The sequence below is a fragment of the Pelodiscus sinensis genome, chromosome 3 (genome assembly GCF_049634645.1).
Source record: "Pelodiscus sinensis isolate JC-2024 chromosome 3, ASM4963464v1, whole genome shotgun sequence".
Lineage (NCBI taxonomy): Eukaryota > Metazoa > Chordata > Testudines > Trionychidae > Pelodiscus > Pelodiscus sinensis.
In genome coordinates, this window is record NC_134713.1 from 51,035,919 (window position 1) to 51,051,354 (window position 15,436).

Genomic DNA, 15,436 nt, shown 5'->3' on the forward strand with positions numbered 1-15,436 from the left:
ACCTGTCTGCAAAACTCAGTGTGAAATGCAATTTTGTCTTATTCCATAGGAAAAACTAGCTCATTTCTAACAAACTGGGCATGAGATCACAGATTAAGCTTTAATTGTTAAAACAAAAAGGTACAGTTTCCTTAAGAAATCTTTAATATAAATAATCAAAAGGAAACAGGAATGTTATTTAAACTAATGACTATGATTGTATGACGAGACCCCATGTTAATGCACCTATTCTTTTCTTTCCTTTTCTGATGCTTAATAGAGAAGAAAATCACGTTATTCGGACCTTGACTTTGAAGTAAGTTTAAACTATTCCTGTTTATTAAAACTATATTCATATAAAGTTAATAAGAAATTTTAGTTTGTCACCTGATATAGTAGATATGACTCTGAGGGTTTAAATGGATGTTGTATAATATATGATGGGAGTTTCACTAAACCTACTTTGCTGAAAATTACTTGTAAAATGTTCTAATGTCTAACCACCACATGGTATAAAAGAACCATCTTGGCTTCTGCTCTAAGTTCTCCTCCATTTCAATTGCATGCATTTTTTCCCTTTCTATTCATCTGTTCATTTGCCTGGTGCTCATAGATGCTGATTGTCTATTGGAAAAAGTTTGTCTCTTTTGATTGATAAGTGGTTTTATCACAGCAAGTCTGCCTCCTTCCACAAATTCTCTATATTCATTCCAATCTCCAGTTTCTTTAGGACGCTTCTGGGATGTTCATTTTCAAAACCAATTAGTGAGTTTGGGTACTTACATTGAAATGCCTTAAAGGGGCCTGACTTTTCAAAGATGCTGAGCAACTGCACTCTGAAATCAAGCCCCTTAGGCATCTCAGGTTGGATACCTAAAATGTGAGACACACAAATCTGTAGTTGTTGGTGGAAATGTGGGCTCGAATTGTTTTGTTAATGAAGGTTTTCATGGGCACAAACATTTTGGTGAAGTTGTTTAACTTGTATGGCTGCTCTAAATGACTACTCTGTGTAGTAAAAGTCTATAATTCCACCAAATATTAATGATTTATGGATTTTTGTTTTTATATAAGCTACCATGTTCATGCATATTAATAATTTTATATCATTCATGACATGTTTCTCACACTGTTCGCATAGAATGTTACGTACTTAGAACCCAATTTTAATATCTACTGAGATACACATATTGATTGTTACTTAAAAAATAATTGTCTATGTTTATATAGAAAACCCTGGTGGTGGATTTTTCTAGTAATGCATATCTTGGATGGCATGATATCATGAGGGGGGAAATATGAAAGACACAAAAACCTCTCTCTTTATAAATCAGTTTGATTTAATTTTGGACCACAACACACAAAAATCACAATTGTATTGTTATTTCGTGGTATCACTATTTGACAGAGTTAAGATTGCCTGAGTGCCTTAATTGTGCATTCATTAGCAAGTTTGAAGTTCTTTGATGTTTAATAGTAACTCTGAATTTCATCGATTTCTAATGATTATTTTGGGGATAATTTCAACATTCCTGTAGTATTTTTTACCCTTAAGATACCTCTTAAATTTAGCACTAAACTATTATAATGTTTTTCTGGATACACATACACATGGAATAAAATTTAAAGGGCCTCAATTAGTATTCTTGAGGATAACCACATGAAAAAAGGAAGAAGAATATGCATCAACAACACAATCTGAGGAGGCAAAAAGCAATTCTAAAATTAAATAAAAACAGCACAACAGAAATTATACAGTCACAGCAATGAAAAGATCACTGAATCACACAATTCTATTTCAAAGGTCAGGAATTCAGTGCAGCTCTCTCTGAGAGCATTCTCTATGGCAACAGTTACAAAGACATCCATCCTAGCACTCAAGGGAACATGTTCCAACACCGGATAACGACTGACAATACTATGCACATTGTCTTCTCACGCATCAGTTATCTTGAAAATGCATTTTCAATTGACTCACATGGTGAATGTATGATGCTTTTATCTTTTTTGTGTGTGTTTTGTTTACATTTGCTGCATTGCCTAGATGTTTTGTTAAATACAGTAGGATATATGTGCATTGGATATACATCAGTAGGGAAAATATGTCATCTTATGTGTGTGTACATTGCTCTTGTCAAGTGACAACAATCCTAATGAAGGCCATTGTGGATTTCTGTACTGCAGTATAAATAATCATAACAACAACAGCAATGCTATTGTGGCAGTGGTTGAGGTACTGTGTAAGTGCTGAACGAGATCCTCTCTCTGTGTTGAGATTTCATTATCAGTATTGGAGCAGATTGTGAGCTTTGCTTTGCATCACTCTGAAAGCTGAGGATTCTCCTTGATAGAGAAATCCCATAGTCATGGCAAAGCCATCCAACCCTATTTACAGTCCTAGGTCTAAGACAGAAGGATGAGGTAGGTTGGGGTTGTGAGCCAAAATGGTGGTGCATTCTACTAATGCCTACAGCCTGAATGGCTTTCCGAGGCCACTGCAATTGACTTTAATTAGAATAGCCCTAGGATGCCCTAAATGGTTTTGAGAGCCAAACGTGTTCCCAGGATCAGAGGGGACAAAAAGGTAGCTGTGAACTACCTTTGCTACACTCTGCACTTGGGCCCTGCACTGAATGGACCCAGGTCAGACTCAAGGAGTGGGCCCATTGTGTCTTGTTAGCATTATATAATAGTTTATAGTTCTTAAATGTATTATTTACATGGGAGACCTAACACTGACTGAAACATATGGGTTTCATTTGGTGTCCAGAAAGAATTACTGCCAAATACATGCTAGATTTTGTTAGCTTTCACAAAGTACTTCATCATCTCTTTGAATGCTGAAATCTGCCTGCATGATCAGTCGCAAGTTACAGTAGCTGTACAGCTGTTCTCTGTATCTCTCACTAATGTATGACCAAGGAGTTCCATCACAAACTGTCAGTGGTGGTGACAGTGGTGGTCAGTTCTGGGGTTTGGACACATTAATGCATCCTCGCATCTCAAAACCTCATCACTCACTACTCTGCAAATAATAACAATATCCTACTTTATTCTTTTAGTCCTTCAGAGAGGAAAAAGCATTATTTCATGTGCCAAAGACCCTTTACACAGGCTATTTTATCCATGGTTCACATAGGAGCACGACCAGGCTCAAATACAACAAATGAGACCAGATGTTTGGCTAATCCATACATTAGTGTACCAGCGGAGGGAGAAGAGCCAGCATTTGAGGCACATACTGCTTACCCCTCTTTAGCATGCCAACAAACGATAGTTTCTGTGGCTCGGCCTTTCATCAGCTCATGCAAATCCAGACCTTTTGCCAAGGGTGATGCTTTTACCCCTATAGTATCATCCCATTCCCCAGTCCTTTTCTGCAACTATCACTGGCTCAGTTAGAATTTCTCTTCAGGGTTCCCACTGAATCTCTCACCTTCTATACATAACCTCCAATATGAAAATTTATGAACCAAGGGCAGAATGCAGCCCGTAGAGACTGGTGTGTTTGTATTATATTTAGAAATAAAGTCACACATAGCCAGTTATGCATTTGGTCTGCGTTCTGGCTGCTGTCACAGATCACACTTGTTTCCATAGCAAACCAGTAGAATATTGCTTTATAAAGGACATTCATTAGGATCTAGATATATTTTGACATTTTAAAATGTTGTTGGTTAATAAAAAACCCTTTAGCGTTTCTAGTCTGTGGTGCCCCTAGGTGTGTGGCACGGTTTAGCCATATATCCAACTTTCCCCTAAAACTTTTTCCGAGTTTCCCCTATACTCAGACTTTAGTATCAGTGTATGGTTGTCAGTTCAAATAAAATTAATTCTAATTGTGTCAAAAAAAATGCAGGTCACAGAGATTACATTGGAATTGCTTTCACCCCTCTCCCCTCCCCGAGCTTTATAATAGATGTGCCATGGAGAGAAAGGTTCTTTCACTGCTGAGGACACACAAGAGAATGAAACACAGACACGGGGATGAATTTTTTAAGCAGAAGATCATGATTTTATTATCATTTAACGTAAATGGAAGTGGCACATGTCACAATAATACTGCATCTTGCAATGGACTGTGCAGTAACTGAGAAAGTTATTTGTACAGTAGTCTAAATGATGAGTTTAATGGAGCTACTGTGTGACAGCAGGAAGAACTGCTAGGTGGAACATAGGAATCAACAATCCCTTATTTTAGCTGTCTACACAGGCCCTCTTGCGCAAATACATTTGCGCAAGAGGGCTTTTTCCCGAACGGGAGCAGCATAGTATTTGCGCAAGAACACTGACAATCTAGCATTAGATCGTCAGTGTTCTTGCGCAAATTCAAGTGGCCAGTGTAGACAGTGCTTTTGCGGAAAAACTTGCCAGTCTAGACGCAGCCTACGTGTTTTGAAATGGATACCTTTGAGGACCTGCTCCATGATTTTTCCAGGGACTGAGGTGAGGCTGACAGACTCTTCTCTTTTTAAAAGATGGGCACTATTTGTCTTTTCCCAATCATCTGAGATCTCCTCTGGCCACCATGGGTTTTCAAAGAGAACGACCAATGGCTCTGCAATCACATCAGCCAACTCTCAGCATCCTCAGATGCATTAGATCTGGCCCCATGGACTTGTGTATGTCCAGCATTCCAGAATAATTATTAACCTGTTGTTTCACTACTGTGAGTTGCTCAAGTTTTCCCCCCATACTAAGCTGCACAGTGCAGCAGTCTGCCTGAGTGCTGATCTTGTCAGTGAAGGCCAAAGGAAAAAAAAACCTTGAGTACTTCAGCTTTTTCTACATCGTCTGTTACTGGGTTCTCTACCCCGTTCAGTAAGGGTCCCACACTTTCCCTGATTACCTTCTTCTGCTAACATAGCTATAGGAACCCTTCAGATTATTCTTCACATCCCTTGCTAGCGGCAACTCCAGTTATGCTTTGGCCTTCCTGACTACACCCCTGCATGGTCAAACTATGTTTTTATACACCTCCCTAGTCATATGTCCAAGTTTCCACTAATTATAAGTTTCCTTTTTGTGTTTAAGCTCATTGACAATTCCTCTGTTAAGCCAAGCTGTTCTCCTGCCATATTTGGTATTCTTTCTGCATATTGGAATGGTTTATTCCTGTTGCCTCAACAAGGTTTCTTTAAAATTCAGCCAGCTCTCCTAGACTCCTTTCCCTATAATATTAGCTTTCCAGAAGATCCTGCCCATCAGTTCTTAAGGAAGTCAAAGTCTGCTTTTCTGAAGTCCTGTGTCCATATTGTGCTGCTCTCCTTTCTTCCTTTTGTAGGATCCTGAATTTAACCATCTCATGGTCACTGCTGTCCAAGTTGCCACCTATTTTATTTCCACTACCAATTCTTCCCTGTTTTTGAGCAACAGGCCAGAGGAATGTTACCCTTAGTTGGTTCCTCCAACACTTCCACCAAGAAGCTGCCCCAAACACTCTCCAAAACCTTCCTGGATTGTCTGTGCACTGCTGTATTTGCTTTCCTACCTGATGTCAAAGTAATTGAAGTCCCCTGTGAGAACCAGGGCCTGTGGATCTGGAAACTTCTGTTAGTTGTCTAAAGAAGGCCTTGTCTACCTCATCCTCCTGGTCTGGTGGTCAGTATCAGATGCCCTTCTCACTATCACCCTTGTTGCTCTCACTTCTAATCTTAACCCAAAGTATCTCAACAGGCTTTTCTCTAGCTTTTCATGCTGGTGCTCTGAGCAATCATACTGTTCTCTTTCATATGTTTTCTCCCCAGCTTGTTCTTCCCGAACACTTTTCACTCATCCATGACAGTGCTCCAGTTATGTGAGTTATGCCACCAAATATCCAATCATGTATTTCCTTTTCTGTGATAAGACTTTCAAATCTTCCTATTTGTTTCCCAGGCTTCTTGCATTCATGTACAAGCACGTAAGATCCAGTTGCCCTACTTTCTCAATATGAATCATGTTGCACACCCCTTGTGTTTCCTCCCAGTATCCCAGTTCCCCACTCAGGTCTGGGCTTATATCACTTTCCCCCAAAAAACTTACTTTAAAACCTTCCTCGGTAGGTTAGGAAGTCTGCCTACAAACATACTCTTCCCTTTCTTTCTTAGGTAGATCCCATCTCTTCTTAGCCATCCTTGCTGGAACAACATCTCATGATCAAACCCTTTTTCTGACACCACCTACACAACCAAGCATTTACCTCCACAATTCAAAGATCCCTACCTGGGCCTTTTCATTCAACAGAGAGAATGGAGAAAAACACAACTTGTGCCTCAAACTCATTTATCCTTCTTCCCAGAGCCACTTAGTCTGCAGTGACCTGCTCAAGGTCATTCTTAGCAGTATCATTGGTGCCAATATTAAAAAGTAGGAAGGGGTAGTGGTCCGATAGATGAATCATTTTCCCCAGACACTCTATCACATCCTGAAATGCAGCTCCAGGCAACCAACACAGTTCTCAAGTTTCCCAGTCTGGATGGCAGATGGATGACTCTGTTCCCCTTATCAGAGGGGTAGCCATGTTAGTCTGAATCTGCATCTGATGAGGTGGGTCTTTGCCCATGAAAGCTTATGCTCCAACACTTCAGTTAGTCTATAAGGTGCCACAGGACTCCTCGCCGCTTCTGTTCCCCTTAGGAGTCCAACCCCCTTACGAGTCATCCATCTGACCACCCCCATTTGTCTCCTCTTCTTGGGAGTGGTGGTCGTGGAAGACAAAGCATCCCAGGCCTTTTGTTCAATGTGGTCTTCTTTTGATCCCTTCCTTCATGTAACTCTTCCAAACCATTCTCTGCTGTAGTACCTGTGCAAAGAGCCTGAAAATGGTTTCTTACCTCTGTTTTCATGGGGTGAAGATGAGTTCTTCTCTTTCTTCTGGGGGTCACATGCTGCCAATTTTTGTGTCTGCAATCAACTTCCATCTCTGATTCTTTGGAATGCTGTGGCTGCAATACCAACCATTATCCAGAAAGTCTTCATTTTTCTGACACAACACAGGTTAGATACTTGGGTTTCTCATGCTTTAACCTTCTCTTCCAATATGGAGGCAAGTTTATTTATTTAATGATTACAGTGTAAATTACCCTTTACACACTTAAAAGTATAAAAAATCACCTAGAGGGGAATAAAAAAGGGTAGCAATAAATTACAAAACAGAAAACACCCCTAGTTTTCAGCTATGTGGGTAGTATTTATTTGTCATCCAGAAAACATTGGCAGGTATTTACCTGCCAGATTTCCACAGAAAATGATTAATTTCCTCACCCACCTGCTTTTTTCATGAGTAATACAGTAAAGCGACACATTTGTTTTATTCATATTTGCTATTTAACAAATACTTCAGACAAACATTTAGACAAATATCAGATAGGTAGGACTGAGTACATTTCATTTCCTTTCCACTATTATAAAGTTTTCAGCTGGCATCATTTGTTTCACAACCATATGCTATTTCCCAGTTTAATGCCAGTTTTTTAATCTGCAAAATTTGTTTTACTACCTATACTATGATTTCTTATTTTAGCCAATAAAAAAATCTTTAAACTGGAACCTTACCTTTTGAAATTCTGCATGTTTGGAACCTGCTGCCTTGTCTACCATAGCAGTCATGTCTTCAAAAATCACCAGCAAGTCTCTTAAATGAGAACCCCTTTAGGTCAGCTATCTCTAGGTAAATAATGTTTTGCAACATGTTTCTCACTGAATCTTGCAAAATTTTCTCTAATTGCTTGTGATATCTCATATCCCTGTTGTGGATTATGTTGCCAGTTTTCAGGACTCAGATGGCTCCTTGAGCTGTCATCAAACAAATGTTGAAGTTACAGAGTAGCTGTGTTACAGATAATACAGTTGTTACGTAGCATTGGTAAAAATGCAAGGCTAACAAGACAGGAACCAACACTACATGAAAACACAAAATTAAAAAATTAAAACACATCTAAAGGATTATTCCATTGAGTATTATTGTGCTTAATTTGGTTATCCATTGTGAGTGAGAGTAGAAAAATCACACATGGAGATAAGAAGATTAGAGAAGTTTCCTCCTAGTGTAGAGACTACTATTGTGAAAGGTACTTGTATGGGTCACATAAAAGACTGGAGGCACAAGGTGTACATGTGCGCTCCTTCTCCCTCATAAGGGGGTATCACCATTTGGCATGTACAATTCCTAATATGCAAAAATTAGTCTTTTCCACTTTTTTAACACAAAAACTCCTTTTAAAAGAAAATTTAATTTTGCTAGCACAAAACTTTCAACGACCTCTCTTAACACTTTGTAGAACTAAAATTAAAGAGTTTACTATTTTTTGGAGAATTGCCTACTGAACATGAGTAGCATTCTTTCTCCAGCAATTCTGCCTCCATGAATACCATATCTCCATGGCTACTCTCTACTGGTGCAAATTGGTGTTCCTGCACTGAGGTCAGTGGAGTTGTGCTACTTTTGTACCCGCAGAGAATGGGACATAGAGTTTGGGACCATAACCATGACTCAGAGGTGGTGGCAAACATTAGCAACTCATACTCACATGCATTCAGGGTTGAGTGTTTCTTTCATGTTGAAATTAAGATATTAATTTATTCTATGCTGAACGCACACCTAGAAAACAGTTCAAACTTGTGACAGGAAGATCTTGCACAGAGGCTGCTGTCACAGTCTTAATATATCTGACTAGCACCAAAAAAAATCTCCTGATTTCACCAGTTCAATAGATGGAAGGGTAAGAGCAACACTTTTATACAGGAAGTGCATTCTAAACCGAAGATAGGAGGCTCAGTGCAATTCATTTCCATTTACAGAGACTATCAAGAAAAGATGATCCTGCCAAATTCAATTTACTTTATTATGTTGGGGAAAATAATGGTTCTTTTAAAAAAAAATGGTCAGATTCAATTACAACTATAGCCAATTATGTTCCATTTCACAGAAGGTCATGCATACAAGGAAGAGGCACATGGAATTGTTTCAAGAATTAAATCAAAAATTTCAGACTCTGGACAGATTTCGGGATGTACCAAAATCAGGAAGTATGGTAAGTATATTGTTGTCTTTTTATGAACTGGAAATATACTGATTTGTGGAATTTAGCAAGCAAGTAAATGGATTATGTAACACCATTTTATGGTAAGCTAATGTTGTTTTGTGCTAATCTTAAATAGCCCTCGGACAGAGAGCCAAAGATATCAGCAGTATTCTTAACTTTAACAAGACTCATTAGATTTCATAACTAGAGTCTAACGACTCACCAAAATCATTATAGCTGGCAAGTAATTGAATTGAAGGGAATACATTTAATATCTGTATACATCTACCAAACCTAAAAAATTTCTACTGAGAAAGTGGCTCATCAGTGCATTCTGGCTACCATAATGTATTCTTGCTTTGCCAAAATCATTTCTTGTATCTTTAGCTAAAATGACCTACATGCTTCTGAGAATATACATTGTCCTGTAGAATTGTGCTTTTTCTGTAATAGATTTATAAACATTTACCATTTGAAAATCAAAAATGCAGTCATCCACAGTTGACTGTTACCTTAATTGTCCATGCACAGCAAAAATAAAACTAACAAAAATATCATTCTTCATTTAAATACACTTAATGAAAACAGAGAATAGTTGATTCTCCTTCATTAAAACAGTTTAATTTGACATGTTTATTAATCACAAATAGCATCATTATGGTTTCAAATGTGCAAATTGCAAACAAACTGTTTGAGTGAGAAATGTTTCCCTTTATATATTTTCAATTCTGCGGGCCAGATGCTCAGTCAGTGTGAAACCAGTGGAGCTATGCAAGTTTATATCAGCTGGAATCTGGCCCTGAATTTTTGCTCTTCAGTGGTTTGTTGAATATTTTCTTTAAAATCCATGTGGATTTGTACCCAGTTCCCAACTTTTTCCCATCCAAGTTTTTTCCTTATGTTTGGAGATTGAATTAATTCAAAATCTCAAAGGAGACTTTAGCTGAAACCATTGTATCTCATCTGCTTTCACATCAGTGCCATTTAAACATACATATGTAATACAAACCATACAACTGGCTGAAGATTTCTTGAAAGTTTTAAAAAATATAATGGACAAATCTGGTGTATATGTCTTTTGTACAATCAGATGAAATTTGTATGGTTTGGGATTTTATTGTAAACATTTTGCACAGCTCTACTAGTGCCATCTATAATAAAAATAAAAGATTGTATGTCCTATGTACACAATGCTTTTAACTATAATTAATATTTTAGAGGATTTGTTTCTGAATATTAAGTGCACCCTTACTTATCTATATTAATTAAAATAAATAATTATTGGGTTTTGCTTTCCAAATTATAGTGCTTTCTTGGCCTGATTATCATTTTATAAAGCAAAATCTCTCAGAAATGATTTCTGTGGCCAAACTTATTTTCCAGAACAATCATCCAGACTGCAATTCAGAAAACAAATTTGCAATGCAGCAAGAGAAGCAGTGTTGTTCTAGGAGGCACAAGAGGCAAAATCACGTGACCTTCGATTTCTGTCAGGAACCAAATGGAGGTCAAATGGTGAATATTTAGGGCTTGACCCAAAGCTTACTGAAAACAATGAGAGTTTATATGCTGAAGATGTTGTATTTAAACTCAAAATCTTCAAAAGAAACACATATTGTATCTTTTAATCCACACTGTAAGATGCACTATTCAAAACAGAAGAATAAAATTGTCAGACACACAGATAAACATAATTTGTTGGGGGAAAGTCAGCATGGTTTCTGTAAAGGAATATCATGCCTTACTAATCTACTAGAGTTCCCTGAGGAGGTCAAAAAACATGTGGAGAAGGGGTATCTAGTGGATATAGTATATTTAGATTTCCAGAAAGCCTTTGACAAGGTCCCTCACCAAAGGTTCTTAAGTGAAGTAAGTTTTCATGGGATAAGAGGGAAGGCCCTCTCATGGACTGATGATAACTGGTTGAAAGACAGAAAATAAAGGGGAAGAATACATGGTCAGTTTTCAGAGTAGAGAGAGGTAACTAGTGGAGTCCCCCAAGGGTCTGTCCTGGGACCAATCCTATTCAACTTATTTATAAATGATCTAGTGAAAGGGGTAAATGATGAAGTGGCAAAATTTGCAGAGGATACCAAACTGCTTAAGATAGTTAACACCAAAGCAGACTGTGAAGAGCTTCAAAAAGATCTCACCAAACTAAGTGATTGGGCAACAAAATGGCAAATGAAATTTAATGTGGATAAATGTAAAGTAATACACATTGGAAAATATAATTCCAGTTATACGTACAAATTTATAGGGAACTTTTGTAGCCACAACTACTCAAGAGAGAGATCTTGAAGTCATTGTGGATAATTCTCTGGAAACATCCATTCAATGTGCAACAGCAGTCAAGAAAGCAAACAGAATGTTAGAAAAGAGATAAAAGATAAGACAGCTAACATCTTATTAGCTCTATATAAAACCACGATACGCTCACATCTTGAATACTGTGCAGAGATGTGGTTGCCTCATCTCCAAAAAGATATATTGGCATTGGAAAAGGTTCAGAAAAGGGCAACAAAAATGCTTAGAGGGTTGAAAGGGGTCCCACATGAAGAGAGATAAAAAAGACTTGGACGTTTCAGCTTAGAAAAGAGGAGACAAAGCACTCGTCTGCGCTTCCTTTATTTTGTGGAAGAGGCAATACAAATAAAGCATTCATTAGTGACATCTCACACTTCATTTGCATATTCTCTTCCAATGTTTTGTGTGGAAGAGATTTTTGCGAAAAAAAAGCGTAGATGGGTCCATTTTGCTAAAAAAAAACCTTTTGTGCAAGAACCTATAAACTTCATTTTTTGAGGAATAAGGTTTCTTGAGCAAAAGGGGGGTTTTGCGCAAAATGGACCCATCTACACTGCTTTTTTTGGTGCAGAAACCTCTTCTGCAAAAAGCATCAAAAGAGAATATGCACATGAAGTGCGAGAAGTTGCTGATGAGTGCTTCATTTGCATTGCCTCTTCTGCAAAAAAGAGGCAGTGTAGACATTGCATAAGGTGGGAATATGATAGAGGTTTATAAAATCTTGACTGGTGTGGAAAAAGTGAATAAGGAAAAGTTATTTACTTATTTCCACAATATAAGAACTAGGGGTCACCAAATGGAATTAATAGGCAGCAGGTTTAAAACAAAAGGAAGTTTTTCTTCACTCATTGCACAATCAACCTGTGGAACGCCTTGTCAGAGGATGTGGTGAAGACTAGGACTTTAACGGGGTCCAAAAAAGAGCTAGATAGATTCATGGAGGTTAGGTGCATCAATGGTTATTAACTGTGATGGGTAAGAATGGTGCCCTAGCCTCTGTCTGTAAATGGATGACAGGAGAGGGATCATGTGAGGATTACCTGTTGTGTTCCCTCCCTCTGGGGCATCTGGTATTGGCCTCTGTTGGCAGACAGGGTACTGGCTAGATGGACCTTTGGTCTGACCCAGTATGGACATTCTAATGTTCTTATGTTAACTTGATATCCCTTAAGACCCCATAATGCAGCCTTTGTGTGAAGAGAATGCGAGTTTTAGATGCACAAGGAATATGGCATTGGGCCCTCACTGGAAGACACTGTGCAAATCACTTTTTAAACCCAAAACTTTGAATTATGTTGCCTTCTGAACAAAATCTGGAAAGAAAGTACTTCTAGGTTCTATGTATGTTTTGAAGTTATTCCCTTAGAACTGATATATCCATTAAGTGCTTACAGAATTTACGGTTTTGTTTTTCAGAAGAAATAGCAGTCAGTCTTAAGGTCATTCAAACTGATGAGAAAATAATACCACTATTTTATTTAAAAAGTTAATAAATGCAAAATTGATAGGGGAAACATATTTCCAAGCTTTCCAGAAGGATTGAAAAAAAAGAATAGATATTACAAAAATATTCACAGCTGTTTTTGATAAATCACTCAATAAGCTCATTTTGCTCATGGCTATCATTCACCACTTCTTTTCCATACTCAGGGCAACAGGCAAATAATATTCTCAGTTATGTCACAAACATGCTAGGTTATTTGTTCTACTACTACTCTTCTTAAAATTGTGAAGTATTTTGGCTAAATTCTAGTCTCAGACTGGCCCTTGTCAATAGCCTATTAAAATAACTGCAAAATTTTTCTGTATGTTCAAAAATCCTTAGATAAGGCCCATATGCGCACACAGAGTTCATACTGATGCCAGTGATAGTAGCACATGAATATCTGAGAACAGAACCTACTAGCCATATTCTGCCCCATTTTAATAAGGAACAAGTCCAGTCAAGTCAACCGCGTACAGCCTCCACTCATCAGGGCTGAACTTGGTCATCCAGCAGCTTCACCAAGATATTGGCACACACACACACAAAAATCAAATTTGAATTGTTATAATGCTTCCTTAAAAATGAAACCTTTGCATTAGCAAACATTATGATTCTAAGTGTAGAACCTTCTAAGACTTTCCCAAAACACTAATCAAGCAAAGGATGTTGTTTGTTAGCAGAAAACAGATTAAGGGAATGCTCTATCTGTTAGACATTAGCTATCAGTAATCATATCAGGAATGACTTCAAATCATTATGATGCTGAATTTGGGGAATTATTTATAGTAGTCAGCCTTCAACTTCAGGCAATATTCATTTCTCCATAGAGAGCCTCATCAATTCCCATTGTACTCAACAGGAGTTGACGGCTCTCAGCCCCTGCTGATATTAGGCCACTTTGTTATTTCATAAGCAGATCATCAGGTTATCCCAATTTATAACTAAGCTAGCAACCTCTATTATATATCATTCCACAACTCAAGAGAATATCCCTTCATTTCTTCCTGCTTTTCTATAAAATAGTTACTAAATATGGCCCTGGGAGCATGTCTATAATACAGAGAAGATCAAACCTCCAGAGAGTAATCTTCTAGTGTTTGATTTGGCAGGTCTAGTGTAGACCCCCCCCCAAACTGAACTCTGAGGGCAGCCCCTGCTGGCCTGCTGTACTCTTTATTCTGTGAGGAGTAAGGGAAGCCAAGAGGCAGTGTGTGATCCCACCAGCCTCCCTCAGTGTAAGCACAGTGGCAGCTCGGTTTAAGGTAAACCAAATCCAGCTACTCATTTTGGTGACTTACTTTAAGCTGACCTGCCTGGTCTAGTGTAGACCAGCTCTCAGTGATTGCCCACATGTCCCTTGACATTCTCTGTTCAGTATTGGCACTTTCTAGAAGGAGGGGATTTATTTGGAAGCTCAGGTGATGAGGCTTCCAACATGCTGATGATGTTGGACACAAACCACTTCAGCTCCCTTCAAAATCATTTCATATCAATCATTTCTGTACCCCATTAGGCTACCCACTGATCAACATTATACACAGAAAAAACAAATGTCTTTCTTTAAATTTTTTTCTTCCTGTTTTGTTTTGTTTTTCTCTCCTCAGGAAAACCCAACACCAAACAAGGCTCCATGGGACACTTTCAAAACCACGAATGAATACCAACATTATACCACAATAAACGTATTAGATACAGAGGCAAAAGATGCTTTAGAACTAAGACCAGCAGAATGGGAGAAGTGTCTGAACTTGCCTTTAGATGTGCAGGAAGGTGACTTTCAAACAGAAGTTTAACAAAATCAAAATGAACTGAAACAAAAACAAAAACAAAAATGAATTCATTGCACTGACACTAAAGAGACTTGGGAAGCCTGACATTTGTGTCTGAACATTGTGACTACTTTATGTCAGGATCTTCATGTGCCAAATGTCAGTGGGTTTTTTTTCGTACAATATATTCCACTAGTAAAGTTAGTGGAGAACCAGGTGTACAATTCTTACCATCGTGTGTTGTAAGTACCCGTGGAATGGATTTGTAAGGTAATCTTTATAGATAAACCTCAAGCAACGATTCATGTTGTAACAGCTTCATTTGGTTTAGTTTTCAAAAAACTTCACCATGAAGCACAATGTATATATTTATGCAGTTTTTAAAGTTTATAACAGTCTGTTTGGCCATTACTACACTTTTTACTTTATAATATAAAAAAGCAAAGTTTTTGTCATTAAATGAATGTCTGTTGAGCTACATTCTTCATTGCTTTAAATGCAATAAAGTAATAATCTCACTTTTATATGAATAATATATTTCACATCTTTATTATTGCAGTTTTCTCTGGAAAGCTCAGAATAGCTTTCTCTGCTGCAGCTGTGTATAAAATATTTAAAATGTTGTATGGTGTAAATAAACTTTTGTCTACATATCAGTTGTTTAGTGTATTTTATTTTGGATTTGTTGATCTGCAATTTGCATATTTATAAAGTTTTCTTTAAAACCTCAAATAGTGAAAATGTATTCTGAGTTTTAATAGCACACTGTTATTATTCCTTTGAGGCTAATGATTTTCAAATGTAATAGTAGGTTTGTATAGCTGTTCGGTATTTTCTACCAAGATATTCTTTGGAAACAATGTTCCATGTAAATTGGCCTTGTCAGAATA

The 15,436-nt window shown here is 37.7% G+C and overlaps 1 protein-coding gene across 4 annotated transcripts in view; it reads left to right on the plus strand.

The window, feature by feature from the left end:
* The window catches only part of ADGRB3 (adhesion G protein-coupled receptor B3), a 632,976-nt gene extending 617,786 nt beyond the window's left edge, over positions 1–15,190 (plus strand). For all 4 annotated transcript variants that reach the window (XM_075923697.1, XM_075923698.1, XM_014575580.3 and 1 more), the window contains 4 exons: positions 260–295; positions 8,889–8,993; positions 10,368–10,499; positions 14,382–15,190. In XM_075923697.1, the coding sequence (XP_075779812.1) occupies positions 260–295; positions 8,889–8,993; positions 10,368–10,499; positions 14,382–14,570 (462 nt within the window). In that variant the 3' untranslated portion in view covers positions 14,571–15,190. The remainder of the gene's footprint in view (positions 1–259; positions 296–8,888; positions 8,994–10,367; positions 10,500–14,381) is intronic.
* Positions 15,191–15,436: the final 246 nt, after the last annotated feature.